Source organism: Bos grunniens, chromosome 9 (genome assembly GCF_055505025.1).
Source record: "Bos grunniens cultivar Pamir isolate PY7600 chromosome 9, Bosgru_T2T1.0, whole genome shotgun sequence".
In the NCBI taxonomy this organism is placed as follows: Eukaryota; Metazoa; Chordata; class Mammalia; order Artiodactyla; family Bovidae; genus Bos; species Bos grunniens.
The window spans coordinates 70,804,099-70,826,636 of NC_141173.1; the positions used below are offsets into that span (position 1 = coordinate 70,804,099).

The 22,538-nt window shown below is 36.4% G+C and overlaps 1 protein-coding gene across 4 annotated transcripts in view; it reads left to right on the forward strand.

The window, feature by feature from the left end:
* The window catches only part of ENPP1 (ectonucleotide pyrophosphatase/phosphodiesterase 1), a 74,453-nt gene that overhangs the window by 21,285 nt on the left and 30,630 nt on the right, over positions 1 to 22,538 (forward strand). For all 4 annotated transcript variants that reach the window (XM_086316543.1, XM_086316545.1, XM_086316542.1 and 1 more), the window contains exons 2-8: positions 12,910 to 12,982; positions 15,624 to 15,740; positions 16,819 to 16,944; positions 17,825 to 17,885; positions 18,886 to 18,983; positions 20,846 to 20,925; positions 21,780 to 21,899. In XM_086316543.1, the coding sequence (XP_086172669.1) occupies positions 20,872 to 20,925; positions 21,780 to 21,899 (174 nt within the window). In that variant the 5' untranslated portion in view covers positions 12,910 to 12,982; positions 15,624 to 15,740; positions 16,819 to 16,944; ... (1 more) ...; positions 18,886 to 18,983; positions 20,846 to 20,871. The remainder of the gene's footprint in view (positions 1 to 12,909; positions 12,983 to 15,623; positions 15,741 to 16,818; positions 16,945 to 17,824; positions 17,886 to 18,885; positions 18,984 to 20,845; positions 20,926 to 21,779; positions 21,900 to 22,538) is intronic.

A 22,538-nucleotide genomic window follows, 5' to 3' on the forward strand; every position in this document is an offset into this window, starting at 1 on the left:
TCTTCCTCTGCGAGGTGATGAAGACCCAGGTCACTACTTCTGAATGAAGCTGGCCAGTTGTGTACTTTTGGCAGAGTCAGCTCTTAGATTCCTTCACTGACCATTTTATTATGGGAATTTAGGCATAAAATCTGGGGGAAAGAAAAGCAAGCATTTTCCCTCAGATGGTCAGGAAGCCATATTGGTTAGTACTACCAACTTTGATAAATTCATCTCTGGTCAGCATCTGGTCATCAGCTCTATAGACTCAAAAGCACCTCATGGTTTTTGATGGATTAAGGATTCAGGAAAGGCTTGGCTTGGCAGGTGTGGCTCATAGTCACCCATTTGCAGTTAGCTGCAGCAGGAAGGAATGGAGTACCTTGATGTTGGCCAGGCATCTCCCACTTCAGGTAATTTCAGAACCTCCCAACTGGTCTCTGTGCTGAGATAGTCTGGGCTTACACCATGATAATCTGAGTATAATGCTTGCATTGGGGCTGATGGCTTTAAGAGTAAGTATTTCAGAAATAGATTTACATAATTTTAAAGTAATTAGATTGTGTTTTATATTATTTGGGTTTTATTTCATTTCAGTTGCTCAGTCGTGTCCAACTCTTTGTGACCCCATGGACTGCAGCACGCCAGGCTTCCCTATCCATCACCAACTCCCAGAGCTTGATCAAACTCCTGTCCATCAAGTCAGTGATGCAATCCAACCATCTCATCCTCTGTTGTCCCCCTCTCCTCCCACCTTCAATCTTACCCAACATCAGGGTCTTTTCAAATGAGTCAGTTCTTTGCATCAGGTAGCCAAAATATTGGAGTTTCAGCTAATGTATTATATTAACTCAATTGTTTATTAACAGAAATTTATGTTATTTGCATATCTTTGCTATTACAAATAATGCTACAGTAAATAAATATCTGTGCAAATCCTTATCTGCTAATGTGAACCATTCTATCAGATAAATTAAGAGATTTGAAATTGCAAGAGTTAGTCAGTCAGTCAGTTCAGTCGTTCAGTGGTGTCTGACTCTTTGAGACACCATGGATTGTATAGTCCGTGGAATTCTCCAGGCCAGAATACTGGAATGGGTAGCCTTTTCCTTCTCCAGGGGATCTTCCCAACCCAGGGATCGAACCCAGGACTCCTATGTTGCAGGTGGATTCTTTATCAGCTGAACCACAAGGAAGCCCAAGAATACTGGAGTGGGTAGCCTATCTCTTCTCCAGCAGATCTTCCTGACCCAGGAATCGAACTGGGGTCTCCTGCATTGCAAGCAGATTCTTTACCAACTGAGCTATAAGGGAAGCCACTTTTCTTAAGAAGCTACAGTAATTCTGAAGATTAAAGAGAGGCCACAAAAGTGTATTCTTCAACATTGAAAGCAGAAGACAGTTAAATAAGCCATAGACCAAAATCAGTGTTGATATTTAATAATTTTGTGATTCCATGTGGGCATTACCCACTCTTGGATGTAAATAGAAACTCTGGTTACCTGCCAGGTTTTTAAGAGGATCCTGCTTTTTGTTGAGGTGTTTCCTGTTACTAATCTTGTTGATTAGGTGCTTACATCTCAAGATTCAGTGAGGGTATAGCAGTCATTGAGCGAAGGTGGCCATCAAAGCTGAATCTCTCCTGAGACCATTACTTTATACACCAGATGGACATTTTATGCTTTGACCTTTAACTTCAGAGGGAAATAGTCTGTGAAAGCTATCCCTGAAATCTGGGAGAAGTGATTTGCTCACTCAGGCAGAAGTTTAAAAAGTAGGGGGATATTATTTTCCTTTGAAAATGCTTGCTACTTTTAGAAACAAAAATAAATGATCATGTTTTTCTTTTTATTGTATCTATATGATAGGATGGATGTTAGCTGAGCCTATTGTAATCATTTCACTATGTATGCAAATCAGACCATCATACTGTATGCCTGAAACATACATAGTGATGTGATGTATGTCAGTTATTTCTTAATAAAACTGGGGAAAGAAATCAGTGAACATGATAGGAAAGGAGAATTACCAGCCTAGATAAATCAGTTCTCTGGAAACCTTGCAGGGTCCCAGGAAAAATTTCCAGTATGAAGAATATGGCTCAGGTGAGTGTCTGACTCCTCTTTTGCTCCACCTGGGGAAGTAAGGCTTCAGGGATACTGTTTCAGGTACTTCTCATGACAGGCCTAGGAGTTTATTCCAATGGCCTGCATTCAGGAAGAAATCTTAATATATGTATGGATTTGGAGTAGTAGTCCATAAGAGAGGAGGGTATAGGATATGGGGTTGGGGTGATCCAAATAAAGATAAGATCAAATATCAAGGGAAAGTAGACTCATAGATATTATATATTTATTAGGGAGCATAGAAAATATACAATCCAAACCAATAAAGGGACTGTAGATGACATGATTTTCTCAGTGTCACAAAACTCCCAAAGGCTGCAGCTTTGTTATAGTTATATGTTTAATTGAAAGTGGATACAGTTTTAAAAATAATTTCCCTACAATTTATGGTATGGTAACAGACTAACCTTGTTTTTGTTTTCTTAAGCTAGGATTCTCATTTGATATTTCATCTTAACATGTTCTCCTAAAAAAAAATATTTTTCAGTTATCATTACTAGCTCTTGTAGGCTACTGATTTGAACTTTCCTTGAAACGTTTCTTCAAATGCTTATTTTACAGGCATAATTCATTGAAAATTAGGAAAATGATTAAATGACTATTTGCTTAAATATCAAAGGTATAAAATCCTTTTTTAGACTATTATAGTTTAGACAAGACTCTCACATTTTTATCTGACCAAGAGACTAGCGAAACCAAGTGTGTGCTGTGCTTATTCAAAAATAATTGTTTTGAAGTGTGCTTTCTATTATCAGTAACTCCTAACAGACTGTTGGTATCATCTTCTCTTTCATGTGTATAGTGTCACGTCTGAATGTTAAAACATATCTTCTATTATCTTTCTTTCTCACTTAGGAAAACAGTTAAAAGCTCAGAGTAAACATGGAGGGGGAGCCATTAAGAGTCAATATTTCATAATAATATAAATATTATATAAATATTTAAATATTTAGTTAATTAAATAACTCATATTTAATTAAATATCACCTTCTGACTTTATTTTTCCTTTATTATTTTTTAAAGGGGTATGAGAAAAAAGAATCCCAAAGAAGAGTGTGTAGTTTTTTGATGTGAATATTATTTCTTTTTACTCATGACTAGAATTGACTTTGGTAAAAATCTGTTGTACTCAGCGTGCTACTGATTTCTCTTATTCACTAAATATGAAAAGTAGTTGGAATTTTAAGAAATGTACCAGATTTCATAGTAATATGTCTGAATAAATTAGAAGTGAGTGCTGTTGGGAATCATGGTATACATCCAGCAATTCTATTAATCCTTATTGTAAAAAAAATGCATTGATGGTATGTTCTTGGAAAGTCAACCAAAAATCTCTGTGATATGTCATTGAAGCTTGTTTTTGTGAACTCCTATCTTAGCATCTCTCATTTTAAAGGCAATATTTTCCCTTCTATGTTTGTGGAAATTGTTGGTATCCACAGAGCAGAGATTCTTTCTGTCCATAAAAGTAAGAGTCTCTCTGAGGGAACTGCTATGGCTGGTGATCTTAGATTGCTTGTAACTCATACAGAGGTCTTAGATGTGCTTTAGTAGCTGGGTTTGAGAAGGTAATGACACACCCTATCCACATCCTGGGCTTGAGCAGGTGATGACCCCACATGCAAGGATCTGTGCCGAGTCAAAGGAACCTACCATGGTGTTCCTTTCTGTTATACTCTCAGTAGCCTTCTGATTTGTCCTTCTGGTTATTCTTATAAGCAGTGGTTTGGTGGCCTTGATCACCAAGATATGTTTGGGGTTTTGCTGTCATTTTTTGTGTGTGTGTGTGTAGTATAGTTTAAGAAATTACAAGTTATTACTTGAAAGTTCATAAAGTAATTCTCCACTATACTTTTATTTTAGCACCTCTTCTCAGTCATCATAATCTTCAGCCTATGCTAGTCATAAGCTGATAGATATTGTGATAATGACTTCCGTGACTTCTAATTGAGACTTGTCAATGAGAGAATAAATACTGTCATTGTTTCCATAATTGCCAAAGCTGGCATAATGGTAAGGGTAAAGGACATTCAGTTTAATACAGTTATCATATGAGATGTTCCCTTGTATAGTACTGGCAGATACTAACATTTCTTAAATTGATTTTGATTAGGTTTAACATGGGTCAGAGAGACAGAGATATAAAAGATATGTTTTTGGAAGCTATCAGAAATTGAAATACAATTTTGAAGTCATAAACTTAATTTTATAAAGAAATTCTGCCTGTTTATATATTATATGCTGTGTGTTATATTATAAATATATTAAATTATGTTGTATTAAAGTTAGAACATCCTCTGAAGAACCATAGCTATTGTGTAATTTGTGGTGTATTTCCCATATGTAAAGATACATACAAGTTAATCTCCCTTCAGCTTCCCTGGTGGTTCAGCTGGTGAAGAATCCGCCTGCAATGAGGGTGACCTGGGTTCGATCCCTGGGTTGGGAAGATCCCCTTGAGAAGGGAATAGCTACCCACTCCAGTATTCTGGCCTGGAGAATTCCATGGACTGTATAGTCCATGGGGTCACAAAGAGTTGAACATGACTGAGTGACATTCACTTTCACTTCACTTAATCTTACTTTATCCACCTCAAGTGATCTCAAAGTTGATGATTCTTCCATGTTTTTGGCAGAAGCAAACATAAATGCTTTCTTGAGGAAAACACCTTCATCCTAGGCTTCAAAGAATCCTGGAAATTTTTAACATAAGTGAACAGAATACATTTAGAAACAATCAAGCACACACCGGGAGCAAAAACCAGCAGAAACATCACACAGCAGAAGAAGACAAGCAACAACTTCAGATGATGGTGTTATCAGATGATAAAATTCTTGACCATTTTTTAAAGAAAATATGGGAGAAATAATAGGGAATTGAATTAGGGTATCTTGTGATCTTTCTTTGTGATGCTGCTGCTGCTGCTAAGTCGCTTCAGTCATGTCCGACTCTGTGCGACCCCATAGACGGCAGCCCACCAGGCTCCCCTGTCCCTGGGATTCTCCAGGCAAGAACACTGGGGTGGGGTTGCCATTTCCTTCTCCAATGCATGAAAGTGAAAAGTGAAAGTGAAGTCGCTCAGTCATGTCCGACTCTTAGCGACCCCATGGACTGCAGCCTACCAGGCTCCTCCATCCATGGGATTTTCCAGGCAAGAATACTGGAGTGGGTTGCCATTGCCTTCTTTGTGATACAAACTAGTTAATGTCTTCTGAACTACCTTTCAGCTCACAAATTCTGTCTTCCATACTCTACCTCTCTTCTAATGTGAAGCCTAATCCCTTAATTTTGTTCATTTTATTTTTAGAAATTTTATTTGGTTATTTAAAAAACTTTGTAGGTTTACTGATTTCTGATAACATTATCCATTTTCCTTTCATTTGGGGCACTATTTGAAGAAATGATAATTTTCTCAAACCAATGAAAGACCTAATCCATAAAAGAACTATATACCAAAAAAACAAACAGAATAACATGGCAGAATATAAAGGTCAAAATTAAAATCACTGAAGGTATAGAAGAAACATATCAGATTTTTCTTCAGTGTGACAACAACTGAACTCTCAATAGCAATGATTAAAAACATGAAATAGTGTAAAGAGATGAGATCTTCACTGTGCCAAAAGAAAATAGTTGCCAGGCTAGAATTGTGTACCCCTGCAGAAATATCTTTCAAGAATCAGAACAAAATAAAGACATGTTTATGCAAAAATTACTGACAGACTCTGCCATCAGGAAAATTTTAAAAGATTTTTTTAAGCAGAAGGTAACTGATTCCCCAGATGAAAGGTGTAAAGGAAAAAAAAATGCATTAAAATGCATAAAGTTGTAAATATTTGGGTATGCCTGAATAAACTTATAAAATAACAAGGTCTTAGGGGTTTAAAAGTTAGAATAAAAGTAATATTAAAAGAGAAGGAAGTCTAAAACCTATGAACTAGACATCCATATCAACAACTTAGCAAAAGAAAACCCACTAATATAGAAAAAAGGAAAACCCAGAAAATTAGACCTGGGACATGGAAGAAAAAAATAAGGAGACCAGAAATCAGTAAAATAAACAAATAAACATATTAAAGAGACTGACAAAGTAAAAGACAGTTTATTTGAAAAAGTAATATTACCCCTGCTGCTGCTGCTGCTAAGTCACTTCATTTGTGTCCGACTCTGTGCGACCCCATAGACGGCAGCCCATCAGGTTCCCCCGTCCCTGGGATTCTCCAGGCAAGAACACTGGAGTGGGTTGCCATTTCCTTCTCCAATGCAGGAAAGTGAACCCCTAGTGAACCTGCTTAAGCAAAAAAAAGAAAGCACAAATTATATCAGGAATGAAAAAAAGGAACACAAATCCAATGCTACAGATACTGAAAAGATAACAGTTTGTTATTGTAAATCATTTATATCAAAATATTCAAAAATGTAGATGAGATGAAAAATTCCAAGAAGAGAAGGCACTTTATCAAAACCGAGTCAAGAAAAATTAGAAAATCTAAATAATTCTGTAACCCATGAAGAAATTGAACTGAAAATCAATAAACTTACACAGATGTTTCTAGGTTCAGATCTCCCCATTAGTTCTATCCTCCAAGGAAGAACTAACTCTGATCTTACACATCTTTACTGCTTATTTTATGAAGTTGGCATGGCCTTTTACTTTAAGATCTTTTTATTGTTAGCATCCTGGTATTTTACAGTGATGTGATTAAGTACAAGCCTTTGATTTATTTTTATGGATGCTTGATATTAGGACCTTTTGATGTCAAGATTTGTTCATATCTTCTTAAATGCCATTATAACAGTACTATTTAGATGGGTTTGTTTGTTTTTTTAAATTTTATTTTATTTTTAAACTTTACATAATTGTATTAGTTTTGCCAAATATCAAAATGAATCCGCCACAGATGGGTTTGTTTTAAATATTTTTTTCCTCTTCTCCCTTTTTTTCCTTTGTTGTTTATCTTAGATCTTTTCTTTTTGTTCATTTTATACTGTAAATTTATCTCAAATGATGGGTGAATCACGGTGGTTCATTGATGTTTAGGATTGAGGGATTAGGTAGGTTGAATGGAAGCAGAATTTGTTGATTAGAGTTTGCTTAGAGTAAGTCGGCAGGGAGGAGCTTCCTGTTATGCTGAAGATCCCTAAAATGCCAGAATGAGGTAAACTTTACTCTGGATCACTGATATCCATGCTAGCTTCTGGGTTCTCCAGTATACTGATCCTAAATGTATATGGGTTTGTTGTGGAAGCTTTGAGCCCTTGCCATTTTGAAACTGAACCCCTTTCTGCCAGGCAGATGTCAACTTCTTCAGAGTTATAGGTTTCACTGAGTGGTTGGGTATGAGGTTTGCCCCTAAGTGATGTGCTTGCCCCAGGCTGAGTTAAGTCTTCTTTCCCCATTTTCGTTTGACCAGTTGTATAAGATCTCACTGCCATTTGGGGGAATCTTCATTGAGGTCAAAGGTAACTAAAATGATGCTGTGTGTAAGAGGCTATACAAAAGTTAGAACTTTGTCTTTAGAAAGCTCCTCCATCCACTCAAGCAGTTCTAACTTTTGTATTGAACTTTGTAACACTTGAAAGTTGTTCAAGAACAAGACATTATCTTTGAGTCTCCAGTGGGTGTTTCTTGGCACCAGATTTTTTGCATTAGGATCTAATCCTCATCCTCTAGGAAAGGAAATCCCCTGAAAACTCCAGCAGTGTCTTGGTCGGAGTTCTTTCAGAATGTTTTCCAGAAGTATGCAGCTTTGGTCAAAGGCCAGAAGACTGATAGGCAATGTGGTCAGATAATTAATTCATCTTCAAGTTGGGGGGGGGGTCTGTCACATTTGAATACCAAATCCAGCCATCTTCCATCTCCTTAAAAAAATTGCTTTTTGCCTTTATTCATTATAGGCGCCCTTTATGTAAAGCAGACACAAAGGCACTTAACAAACTGATTGACTTTGTCAACTCACATGAAAAAAAGGGGGGAGGTTTATAGTTTCCCTCCAAGTTGTGTTTAATTAGTTTGCTGATTTTTCAGGTCAGCAGTTATTGAACGTCTGTGTGTTAGGCCCTGTGCTAGGCCTGGAAAATACCAAGATGAGTAAATAAATCCAGGCCTTCCTGGAGCTCACAGTCCAGTCAGAGGCAGACAGATAAACAGATCTCTCAGAGCATGGTCAGGTTGCAGTAACTGGGAGTGAGGAAGGGACCAGAGGAGGACTCAGAGGATCTCCCGAGAGAAAGCAGGCAGATGAGTGACTTATAGCACAGACTTCCACAGTGTCGCCAGATCTTTCTAGAATTTATAAATCCAGTCATGTTACTTCCATGTTCAAATGCCTCAACAGCTTCTAACTGACTGCCCCAAAGGCCACCTTTCAGCCTCTCCATTGGCCTTCCCCCCCCGCCCCCACCAACTGCCCACTCCCTTTACAACCTGACTGCTTAAGTTCGAATCTTGCTCCTGTCAGTTATGAACTGTGATCCTTGGCAAGTTGCTAACCTCTCTGCAGCTATTTCTTTAAACTTAGTAAACACAATCATTTGTGTCTCAGTGTTACTGTAAGGATTAAATGATTTGATATAAAACTCTTAGAATAGTGCCTAGCACGTAGTAAGTACCACAGAAGGGATGATTACTACTGTTCTGTACAAGTGGTGGCTCTTACTGCCATCACTGTTGTTCCTCTTTCCCAGACTGGTATGATTTCCTTCCCTGGCATTGCACAAAGCACCATTGCATAGATCTGTTACCAAATTAGACACCAGGCCTCTCTGTTGGGGCTCTAGCTGAACCAAAGCTCTCCCCATGCCCCTGTTGCTCAAGGAGTTCTTTCCCACTCAGGTCTGTGCTGCTAATAATGAAACAGAGTTTGGTGCAGGTAAAACAGGCTTTTACTCAGTGACCAGAGAACTGAGAAGGGGTGTTCATGCTTTAAAGGTACGTTCTCCCCGAAGGAAGGGGAGTAAGGGAATTTTAAGGGTCAGGAGGCAGACAGGACATCAGGGCTCTAGGAAAGGGGTGGAGACTTCTGGGGCAGCAGGGGCATGCAGTCTCCCATGCTCCTTTGCACACAGCACCAATTGTGCCTAGCAGAGTACAAATCCCCCTCTTCCCGCCAGGTAGAGATGAAGCATGGTGATGAAGCAAAGGTAACTCTTGGACATCTCCAGGTTTCATCTACACAGGCGAGATCCTGTGGTCAAGTCAAGGCCAGTTCAGAGTGGTTGACCACTGTGTGTCTCTCAAAGCACATAGCTGTCTCAGTAAAACTTCAAAGCATCTGCCCAACATCAGGTGCTTTTGAAACACAGAGATGAGTCAAGGCCAGGCTCCAGCTCTCAAGGGTTGGTATGGAAACACAGAGATAAATCAAAGTATGGAAAGTGGTGACATTTATCCTACTTTATCTGCCATCTTGGAGCTGGCTGGTTCAGTCTAGTTTTGCTGCAGGACTTCGTGGCATCATGTTGATAAACCACAACTAGCCTGTACAGTTAAAAAATAGTTTCTGCACCTTTGCGTGGGTGACACATCATTATGTACGTTAATTCTTAGGCTGCTTTTCACTATCTCATGTCTTTATCATCAACAAATTCTAGAGTTGTTTCCCTGAGTAGATTATCAACTCAGATTAGAGATTTTACCACAAATTCTTTTTTGTTTTAATTTTGTACTTCTCCACAGAATTGAAATGCAATGCATATTGCAGGCACTCAGACATAGTTTATTGATTGAAAGGGAAATCCTTTTTTGTCCAGCTCTCTCTTCGTGATGTCTTTTTATAACCGTTCTCTCCACTATACTGTTAGCATGTTAACATTTTTTAAAATATAAATTTATTTATTTTATTTGGAGGCTAATTACTTTACAATATTGTATTGGTTTTGCCATACATCAACATGAATCTGCCACGGGTGTACACGTGTTCTCCATCCTGAACCCCCCTCCCATGTCCCTCCCTGTACCATCCTTCTGGGTCGTCCCAGTGCACCAGCCCCAAGCATCCTGTATTCTGCATCGAACCTGGACTGGTGCTTCATTTCATATGTGATATTATACATGTTTCAATGCCATTCTCCCAAATCATCCCCCTCTTCCTCTCCCACAGAGTCCAAAAGACTGTTCTAAACATCTGTGTCTCTTTTGCTGTCTCGCTTACAGGGTTATCGTTACCATCTTTCTAAATTCCATATATATGCGTTAGTATACTGTATTGGTGTTTTTCTTTCTGGCTTACTTCACTCTGTATAATAGGCTCCAGTTTCATCCACCTCATTAGAACTGATTCAAATGTATTCTTTTTAATGGCTGAGTAATACTCCGTTGTGTATATGTACCACAGCTTTCTTTTTTTTACATATTTCTACTGTAGCTCTTGTCCAATTCTATTGTAATCTTTCATTTTAATGTCCACATGCTTTGTTTCTCTGGCAGGATAGGAATTGCTTTCATTTGCATCTCTAGCCTTTAGCAAAAGGATTTCACACAGTAGCCACATATTTAGATGAGCACTTGATAAAGAGAATAATATGCATTATGTTAATACCACTGTATTTGAGGGAATTGGTGAGAACAAAAAAAAGATGGAGTGATTTCTTTGTACCTATTTTGGTTCAATAAATATCTAAGAAATAATTCAGATCCTCTAAACAAGCAGGAAACTCCAAATAAATATTCTTCTAGCATAGAGGCAAAACATTCCAAAAACTTTTCTTATGTCTCCAAGCTTCATGGTTTTTAAGATAAAATGTAGATACGGCATTGTTCACACTATTCTTGATAGGTTTATTACAAAGAAATAAAACTTCAATTCTCATGGTTTAAGTTGTTGTCATTGTTTAGTTGCCAAGTTATGTCTGACTCTTTTGTAACCCCCGTGAACTATAGCCCTTCAGGCTCTTCTGTCCATGGGATTTTATTACAGGATGCTAAATGTAGATTAGTTTGACTATTTTTTCATTCCCCTATATATTTAATGTTGACAATAAGAGAGTTTTTGTTGTTTTTGATAGATCCTTTAGAATCATCCCTCCATAAGCTTGTGTCGCTTTATAACATCAAGGCTTAAGAACACTTATTAGTATTCTCTATTGATACCTTGTTCTGTTTGCTATTCTTGTTCAAGCTCTTCTTCTGATGGCTATTTCTTTTAATGGACATATATACATTTAGGTTTTTGATTTCCCAAAAAGGAAACTGACCTAAACCCTGTTGCATTTTAGGCCTACTATTCTTTTACTCTTCTTTCCTTTACCCTCATTTTCTTTTGAAATGAGTTAGACCTGCTTCCTTAGTTTTCTTGCCACTCCGTTTCTCTTTAGTTCTGCAGGCCCTTGACAGTAGGCATCCTGAGGACAGAGGTCATGTGTCCTTTTTCAAAGTACCTAGTACTTAGTCTACAGACCAGCATATGGTCAATACACAGTATATTTTATTTGAGGGGATGAGTTCAGAAAACATAAAAGCCTTTGCCCACCATCCACCCTGTGCCATTCCCCCATTCCTCCTGGCTCTGTTATCTCTTCACTTTGGTTTTTGGGAAATGCCACACCACCTTTCCATACTACATCTCTTCCCCTTTTCATATTCTTGTTCCTGCAAAAGGAGGCTACTCATTATTCATCTGCTGCCTCCCATATACCTTCCATCCTGAAGGCCTTGCTTTATACTAGGTTCCTCTACTCTGTCCTCTCTAACCTTCCATCAGCTCTGCCTGGCAGTAACACACCATCATTTCCCCTTTGCAGAGCCCAGCTGAGAGGCTTCTTTGGTGAAACCTTTTCTGATCCCCTTCTCACTAAACACCTTAGCCTTTCTTCTTTAAACACTATAGAATTCTGCAACCAAACATGAGCCATTTGTGACTTTGCTTTTTCCCAAAAAAGCAGAAGCTCCCTGGGGTATCTCTTACTCTTTTTTTCAGTGCATAACATAATCTTTACACATAGTTGGTGCTCAGTGAAGAATTTGTTGGATTGTCCAGAAATGTAACATTCCAGAGAACTGCCACGGGAGCTCCATTCCACTGAGAAATATTGAAGACAATTTTGTAGATTTTTCTGCTCCTTTTTTTTTTTTTTCTAACTCACAAACTTCTGTCATTGTTCTTGGGAGTTATATGGTGTAACCACTTATATTAAAATGTTAAAGTCCAGAGTATTGGAGAATGAGAAGGTAGCAAAATATTAGAACTGGAAAGATTTTTAGGGATCCAGGGAGTCCAGCCCTTTAATTTTATAAGTGAATAAATTGGTGTCTGGAATGTTAAAGTCACCTGCCCCAAATCTATACATAGTTTATGGTAACATTTGGGTCTTGGATGTAATCTTTCAACCCTGTCTGTTGCTCATTCTTACAAGCTGTCACAGTGTACATGAGGATACTGTTTAGGTTTGTGTAACACAACTGTTAAAAGAGGCATCTGATATTATCGTATTACCTTTTATGGATTAAAAAGTAGAAAATTGAATCTCTTTTTAGGTTTTCCTTTCCTCTTCTTTAATTATAAGTTTTTGGATTGAATTCACTTGCATCAACTGGGAAATTCCTGACTATATTAACCTAGGAGGGCATTGATTTGTTTGCTAATCTTTAAGTAATCTTTTGTTTGAAGTAGAACATACATACAGAAAAGTACATGAAGCGTAAATGTGCAGTTTCAGTTTTTACAAAGCGTACACGTCGTGTGACCAACACCCAGATCAGGAAACAGAGCAGCATCGACATGTTTGGAAGCATTTAAAGAAATGAAACATTTGAAGAAATAAAAGGGCTTTGAAACTACATCATTTTCTTTTTTCTCCTGACAGGTATTGTCAGTCTGTGTGTTAACAACAATCCTTGGTTGTATATTTGGGTTGAAACCAAGCTGTGCCAAAGAAAGTAAGTAGTATACTAATTCATGTGTGCATGGGTGTGATGTATGTGCCCCGCGCAGGTGTGGGTAATGGCCTTCTTGAGAATGTGATTGAGACAATAGTTACGTCCTCATCCCTTGAGTACTCCATGCATATGTGTGCATGCTCAGTTGTGTCCAACCTTTTGGCGATCCCATGGACTGTAGCCCACCAGGCTCCTCTGTCCATGGGATTTTCCTGGCAAGAATACTGGAGTGGGTTGCCATTTCTACTTCTAGAGGTGAGTGCTCCATAGATATTGCAAATTTGATACCAGTTTGAACATTTATCTTGAAGATCTTTTATTATTTTAGCTGTATACTATCTACTTGCAAAACTTCATCCCAAAACAACAGAGAGGGGCTATGACCAAAAAAAAAAAAAAGTAAAAAACCTCAAAACAACAAAAAAGAACAAAGATACAAACAAGAAGACATGGATGACAGGTTCTTGTGCTGGGCTCTGTGAGCCTCTCTCCCTGACTTCCTCCAGGGACTCCTACTTTTTGTCCCTAAGGCATTAGGTGCTGGAGCAGTCCTGAGGTTACTAGGTAAACAGCATGCCTGGGCAGCTGGAAACATCCTTACATGCTTGTAAGTCTTTTAGAAGTGCAGTCATTTCAAAACAATAGTGATATTTTTAAGCTGTTACTTACATTTTTCATTTTATGAAGTTCAGAAATCTCGCCAGCATGGAAAGATCACTATAAATAATAAAACTTTGAATCATAATACATTGTAGCAGTCATATTTTGGATTTGAAGTAGTTTTTTATTTTTGCTCCTTTTAAATCATTGATGGTCTTCCTTTTAAATCACTGATGAATTCCTAAGGAATTCAGTTTTGAAAACTGAACAAATCCTTCTATTCAGTTATTCCATAATTATACTATTAGTCATTTTTTGAAAAAATTTAGTGATTGTTAAGCTGTCATTTATTTTTAAAATGAATGAAATGTAGTAATTTTATATATTTAGTCAGCAACAATTCAGAGCAAGCATATCAGCATTTAGTAAAATTAAGAAGCTACATATTGTAGTGTTCACCTATGTAGCCTTTAAGCAGTAATTCATTCACTTTGAGTTTAGTTTGGCACATAAAAATAAAACTGAGTGATTGAAAACAGCAATTTTAATCTAAACTCAAGGTGAAATACATTTTCTTTTTTAAGTTAATGGAAGCATACTAATGATCTGTAAGTAATAGCTATTATTATAATAGTTTTCCCTCCTGGGATCAGGAAAGTTCGTGTTTTTGACCCTAGAAATTATTATTGTCATTTCATGTTTTTAAAATTGCTTCATTTCCTGGTATCAAATGAGTTAAATTCTGTGACGGTGTCTTCTTGGGTCAGAGGAGCATTACAACCAAGAGCAAGGATTATTCCTTTTTTTTTTTTTTTTCTTTTGGACTTCATTATTCTACAAGTGGATTGTTTTTCTTACCATCCTGATTTATTTTTTATTAAATCTAGATGATTCTTGATAGCTAGTAAAGAGTTACAGTGTAAATTTTTAAAATTAATTTTTATTGGAGTATAGTTGCTTTGCAGTGTTGTGTTTGTTTCTACTGTACAGCAAAGTAAGTCAGCTATACATATGCCCCCTCTTTTTTGGATTTCCGTTCCATTTAGGTCACCACAGACTCAGTAGAGTTCCCTGAGCTATACAGTGGGTTCTCATTAGTTATCTATTTTATTCATAGTTAATAGTGTATGTCAGTCCCAATCTCCCAATTCATCTCAGCCCTCCTCCCCCTCTTGGTGTCCATACATTCGTTCTCCTTGTCTTGTAAAGTTGTTTTTAGTGCAAAGTGTTTTCCTTCCACGTCTGACATTTGTCCATTTAACTAAAACTTATTAGTACCAACTGTAGTCAAGGCTCTTGCTGGATACCCGGGGTACAGTGTGCCGGGCAGCATCCAGGTGTGGTCTTTGTTCCTAAGAAGTTTGTGGTCCAGGTTGAGACTGGGTTATTAACCAAATGATCTAGTTACAAATGAAATTAAGTGACTGAAAGGGAGGATAAGGTTTCATATAAACTTTAAAAAAATGGAAAAAGCATCTAGACTGGGGAGTTTGGGAAAGCTTCTCAGAGGGAGCCAGGCTGGATCTGAAGGTGCACTGGACAAATCCAGTGTGGTGGGAAATGAGTCTTGCAGAACATGTTCTGCACAAACACGTTACTTCTTTACACCAGACTGAGGGTGACCTAAGTCAGGTATTCTTTTCCATCACGAAGTTTTCAGAGATTATCAGTTTTTAGAGAACCCCACATAAAATATTCAGAACATGCTCTTCTTATTTTTCCTTTATTTAATATTCTATATGTAATTTTAAGTTTCATTAGCCCCTGTAGGATTTATACTATATAAAAGAAAAAAATTATCTTTTGTTTCTATGGCAAGAGATAAAATTGCAAACTCGATACGTAAGGTTACTGCCTTCTGTTTGCATCACTTTCTATAGGTATTTGAGAAAAGATTCTTGGTTAACTTTTTGCCCATCCCATCTGTATTTTCTAAAATAATATTTAAACCTACTCAATACCGAACTTAGGATATATTAGTTGATATTTGCTTTGTAATTATATAATGATTAGAAACATCTAACTCATTCGATATTTTCAGTTAAAAGTTGCAAGGGTCGCTGTTTTGAGAGAACATTTGGAAACTGCCGCTGTGATGCTGCTTGTGTTGACCTTGGAAATTGCTGTCTAGATTACCAGGAAACGTGTATAGAACCAGGTAAAAATCTGCAGGTAAAAAGATGGGGTAAAAGAGCAAAGGAAAGTTCTGCATGTTTTAGGTATGTGATTTACCTAACCCACTTGAGATTTTAAAAAATTTGTCCTTTATATTTCCTGACACAAACAAAATTTACATACCTTGCCTTTGTTAAAAATTTTATGGATGGCAGCACCATGCTGGATTTCAATGTTTGCTGACAACCTATATAGTCTAATTTGCATTTCACCTAAGTTCAAAAGGCTGATTAAAAATATATGACTCTTTCTGTTATGGGCTTATTAAAGAGAGAGTTATTAAGATGTCCACTTAAACTTTAAAATAAAACTATCAGACTGTGAAAAGTTTGATTTGATCTTCTTTACCTATGAAAGTGAAAGTGTTTGTCACTCAGTCATATCCAACTCTTTGGACTTTAACCTGCCAGGCTTCTCAGTCCATGGAATTTTCCAGGCAAGAATACTGGAGTGGGTTGCCATTCCCTTCTTCAGGGGATCTTCCTGACCCAGCGATTGAACCCAGGTTTCCTGCATTGCAGGCAGATTCTTTACCTTCTGAACCACCAGGGAAGCCCATGCAATAATAACATTTAAATGAGAGTGAACCAGATTTAGATAAATTTGGAGAACTCTGGCAATGACTGGTGGAATAAGCCAAGATTGACATGGGAGTTGTATAATAAAAGTTATGTCTGTTTACATTTTATTTTTTATTTTCTGAATTAATTTTTATTGGAGTATAATTGCTTTACAATGTTTTGTTAGTTTCTACCTTACAGCAAAATGATCAGCCATACGTATATTAATACATATAGTCCTTCTCTTTTGGACTTGCTTCTCATTCAGCATTTACATTTTAAAATGCTGAGATTCTGGATTTTTAGTGAAATAATAATTGTTGCCTGCATATTTTCTGTTAGTTCACATTGACCACTGTGGTGGAAAGTTCTATGAGTCACTGAGGGTTAAGAAATGGTCCATCATCTCTCATAGATCACATTCTAGAAGACAATTCTGTGTTCATTTTGGACATGTTGAATTTGGACCATAAAACGTGTTATGTTGACATTTGTTTCTAGAACGGATATGGACTTGCACCAAATTCAGGTGTGGTGAGAAAAGGTTGTCCCGAAGCCTTTGCTCCTGTTCAGATGACTGCAAGGACAAGGGAGACTGTTGTATCAACCACGGATCCGTGTGCCGAGGTCAGGAGGTTGTGCCGTCACCAGGTTCAGACACAGGCTAACATCTTCCTAGGTCTCAGAGGGGGTTAGCATGGGTGTACTTTTTACAGTAGAAGTCATAGTTATTGACAAACCATATTGGCTGAAAAAATATTTTAAAAGCATTTTATTGGAGAAAGTTTCAAACATATATACCTGAATAGAGAGACTATGTAATAAAGCTTGTATCACCCAGCCTAATAATCATGATTGTCTACACACGGCTAGTCTTTTTTATCCATAGTCATACACTCTGCTGCTACTACACCCTCATGTTATTTTGATATTAGCTGCATATTTAATGCTGTATTTGTGGAACAATCACTTCACTGTCTTGGCTGACTATGTAGCAGGTTCTTTCATAGTAAACGAGGACAGTGTCTGCCTGATGTTGAGAGAAGTTAGTGCCTAAGATTCTGTGTAAGCTGGTGTTACTATGATGTCTTGCCTAGGTGTTGCAGGGTTCCTTGAAATTCTTTGACAGAACTTGACTGTATGAGAGGAACTAAGGCAGAAGATTCTGTCAGTGGATAGAAGTAGGGTTATAAATTTTGGTTGAAAATATTATTAATGACAATTTGAAAATGGGAAATGTGCCTTCAAGTTCTCACAAATACAGCAATGTGTTTTAGTCTTGCAATTATAAACTCATTCTTTAATTCGTGATATCAACTAACTCTTATTTTGAAATAGAATAACTTCTATTTGTTCTATTCCCTGAGAATCACACCCAACATGATCTATGTATCTGTTAACTTTTTTGTTTTTTGGGGGGAACGTGTCCTAATGTGTCTCACAAACATCATGACCATTGTTTCTGTTGAATGTGTTCAACTCACTGTACTTCTTGAAAATATTTTAGGGGAGAAAAGTTGGGCTGAAGAAGAATGTGACAGCATTGATGAACCACAGTGTCCAGCAGGGTAAGATTATACTCTGAGATACTCATGTTTTCTTTTATAGAAGTATCATTCTTTCTCTTTCCAAATTGAAAAAATAAAAATAATAATAATTATTCATTGGTTCAATATTATTTTTAGTTAGGCCTTCTTTTGGCCTTGGTGGTATAGAAGTGATTATGACATGACCCTCAACCCCACTTCCCACTCCTGGTCTAGAAACTGGAAAAAAAAAAAAAAGAGAGGTTATGAATATTTAATGTTCATGAGTGTTGGGTGAAAGAATTTGTTTTCCTTCTTAGGAAAAAAGGATCTTTACTTTCATTTGAAGTTTTTCAAGTTGAACTTATAACAAATTACAACTTTTTAAAAAAAATTTTTGATTAACTTATATATTTTCAGGATAACATGTCTATGAGATGTTACATAGTTTTTATAATTTGTATTTTATATTTTTTGTCTAAAGTGTTTTATACAATACCTTATGTTTCTAAGGTCATCAGGAATGGTTTGTGTAGAATTCGAAAAGTGGAAATTTGATGACAGTTAGACATGTTTATCTTTGTTCCACTTGAGACATATAATTTGAATTATTAATCTTCAGAAATATATGTTTAAAATAATGATTTTTCCAAACTGTTAAACATTATAAAGCTGTCCTGGTAGAAACGAACACAATTTAGAATATGCTGTTTGTTAATATTTATTCTCTTGCAAGTTGGAGAAATATTGCATTTTGGTTGCATTTCATCTAGCTTTTGGACTAGCAGGGACCATAAATGATGGTCTCTGTATGGTACCTCACAATGGTGTGAGTGCTCAATCAGGACTATTTGATAATGTACATGATGAAATACAAAATCATAATATGAATATAGACACTTCTAAAATATTCTTTATAAAGATGCTTGTTGAGCTTGTTAGTTTACCTTAGATTACATCCCTATCTCAGTGGAAAATGTTCACTGGATCTGTGTCTTCTTTCTTCTTTACACATTTTTTTTCTTTCTTTCTCATTACCCAGGTTTGAAACACCTCCTACCCTCTTATTTTCTTTGGATGGTTTCAGGGCAGAATATTTGCACACTTGGGGTGGACTTCTTCCTGTTATTAGCAAGCTGAGTGAGTAACTTCAGAGTATACTATTGGAGTGTCACAGTGTCAGTAGACTGAGGAGGCAGTCTCTTTTTTGAAAAATACAGCAGAATCTGTTTTACCAAACTTCTCTGTTGTAAAAGAGTTAAACCCTAGTGATAAGGACCTAGTCTTTAATATTATAATTGTTCTAAAACTGCCTTTTAAACAACTCTAAGATAATAATGATTATCTTAGGATTTTTATCCCTTGGTTACAGATGTTAAGGATAAGGCATACTTTTTTTTTTCTTAGACTTTTGGATTCATTTTGTGGACAAACTATTTATATATTTATTTATCTAATATGACTACATCTTAAAGTAGAATTTCAAAGACTGAAGGTATTTCTTATATGAATCTAGTAGTGCAGACATAGAATATTTACTTGTTATTTATCCTTTAGTATCATGAGGCATCCTTCCAATTTCTTTATCTCAATTAAAGCCTTAATTAAATGATTATTATATGTTAGTAATGCAGTAGTAGAATAGTCTTCTCTTAGTACGAATGCAAAAGTTTTAAATCACATTAACCACCAGTAATATGGTTATCACTCGTATCGTTGTTATTGAAAAAATAAAAAATTAAATATGGGTATAAAAGCTGAAGAACATTGCTTGTTATCAGTGATCAGTATTTAAATAGCCACAGTGTAATACTGGACTGAAATGGAGATAAGTAAATTCACTATTTTAGTGTTCTTCTGGAGTTCTGGGACATTATTTACTGGACTTGAATATTTGAATGTCAAAATCACTCTCCATAATCACATAGGTACATTTATTGTACTTCTTTTGTAAGAAACTGATATTTGGGGAACTTCTAAAAATTTCAATTTTTAATTTCTACTGGGAAGAAAGTTTTTATAAATAATCATTTGACATAAAAGTCTTTAGGAAAGAGCTTACATGGACAAGAAAGACTCTGTTTTATCAGCTAGGCTCATGGGCTTTGAAGCTTGCGTCTGGCCCTTTGTTATCATCAGGAGGAAAGTTGGTTTCCATAGCATCAAATACAATATCCTGAGTTCAGAATTAAGGAGCCTTAGGTACCTATATGTGAAGTTGAAAGGAACTCAATGCATAGTTAACTTAAGTCCTTGCTTTGGGTAATTAGGAAGTGTAGCCTGTAATTCTGAACTGTTTGGAATGCAGTGAGATAGAGAGACATGTACCAGCCTGAGGAACACTTTCAGGTATGAGGTATTGAAATGCTAGAATCATTAGTTATATGTTCCCTCCGTCGTAGAGGCAGACAAAGGATGTGACACTAGGGCTAAATCAGGAACAGTTTGACTCTGTCCTTCTTGTATTAATACTTGAAGCCAGAAGATACCTTTAATCATTAAAGCAGTGTTGAATTTGTCTAGAGTTAACTGGTTTGGACTTTGGGGTGGGACACTGTCCTCCTAGCTACTGCTTCATTCTTGTTTTCATTTTGCTGAGTTAGCTACTGTGGATGTTTGTAGTTTTGTTTTGGCTGTTTGTTTTTTTTAAAAACTACATCTTGTATTTAGATATGTTATCACCAAGTAATAGCAAAGATCTAGCAAGCATCATTATGGTCCATCTGGACCATAATATTATTAGTATTGTTATTAGTAAGTATGGGGTAAATATTCCATTGGATTAATTATTTTAATTTTTTTTAACTAAGAAGAAAAACTAGCTTTCAGCATTGAGTTTGAATCTACAATGTTGCTTTGTAATTCACCCTGAATTTTTATATGGTTGTAAATCCCTTCTGGATTCATGTTTTAGTACTACTCAGAAGTCTGTGGTACCAACACTAAATGAAGGAAACAGATTGTCAGTTGTATTTAATAACAATCTTTTTTTCCCCTTGTAGAAACCTGTGGGACATATACTAAAAACATGAGACCAGTATATCCAACAAAAACTTTCCCCAATCACTACAGCATTGTCACAGTAAGCTCTGCATTTCAATTTTTATATGTTCACAAAAGTGAGATGTAAATATAACATTTTTCAAGAGAATAATCAGATTTCAGATCAGAAAAAAATAACTTCTTTTTCATGTGTAGTTAAGCAGGAAAACTGAGGTTCTGGTTCTTATTCTTCTACTAACGCGTTGTGACCTTGGAAAGTCACCTTACCTTCTGGGTCTCCATTTCCCATATGTGAAAAGAGGTGATTGAAGACCCCAAGAAATGATTTCTTAATTCCCTTTAAGATTCTTAAGTTCTGTTCTTTCTGATTAGTTTTTAACTTACTTTATTTGAGCCCCAGATTGCACTCACAGGTCCTCAGCCGTCTTTCCAATCATTTCAATGTTTGAGTCTAAGCAAACCACTTTACCTGACTCTAGATGTGATTACACCTCTCTTTTTGCTTCACTTTCAGATTTAATTTGGATCCAGAAAAAAAAAATGTAGAATTCATTAGGCCTCAAGGCCACAGAATTAATACTTTGACTTATATTGGTACAAGCTATTCTTGAACCCAATCAAAAAGGATTCTGTTATGCAGAAATTTTTCACTGAGCAATCCAAAAGGACATCTCAGTACTTTTTTCAAAATTAAGAGGCTGCTACCATTCCTAATGTATTTTCTCCTATTACATAAATTAAAACACAAGTACTACATAAAACCTTAAGCAGTTGGTTGTATTTTGATCATATGCAGTGTTTTGTTCTTCTCTTCTTAAGCTAGGTTAAGTTCCTTGTAGCTTCAGTTGTGTATTTCTCTCTGATGATTTTGTTCTGTAACCTTAACATTAAAAACTCACAACTTGCATAAAACTTGTATTTTATATATTTTAGGGACTTTATCCGGAATCCCATGGCATCATTGACAATAATATATATGATCCCCAAATGAACGCTAACTTTGCACTTAAAAACAAAGAGAAATTTAACCCAGAGTGGTACAAAGGAGAACCAGTGAGTTGTTTATTTAATTTAGCTATTAAAATTATTTTTTATTATTCTCATCTGTTTCTATCAGAGTAAAATGACAGATCCCCTGGAGTTTTTAAGAACCTATTTACTCTACTGTGTTTGTGTAATCCTTATGCAAATAAAGGTAAATGCAGATAACTCTAAATATAGTTTATATCTTTGTATATTTTATTCCAGAGTAGGGTTCAGGTTATTCTGAGCCAGTTTTATTTTCTGCTTAAGGATACCTTTTTGTCCTAGTAGCAAAGAGCAGTAATCTGGGGGTAATATTTTGATCTACACAAAGCTAATTGTTTCTTCAGGAGTAAACTATGACTGTCTGCATTTGCTGACTTAGAAGATTCTCCCTGATTGTGATTTAGATGTGTTCTCCTTTTCAATTTTTAAAAATAGCCGCAACAATTCTAAAAGGTCTATTTGAATAGTCTTGATATCTCGAAAAGGTCAGTTTTCATTCCAATCCCAAAGAAAGGCAATGCCAAAGAATGCTCAAACTACCGCACAATTGCACTCATCTCATACGCTAGTAAAGTAATGCTCAAAATTCTCCAAGCCAGGCTTCAGCAATATGTGAACCGTGAACTTCCTGATGTTCAAGCTGGTTTTAGAAAAGGCAGAGGA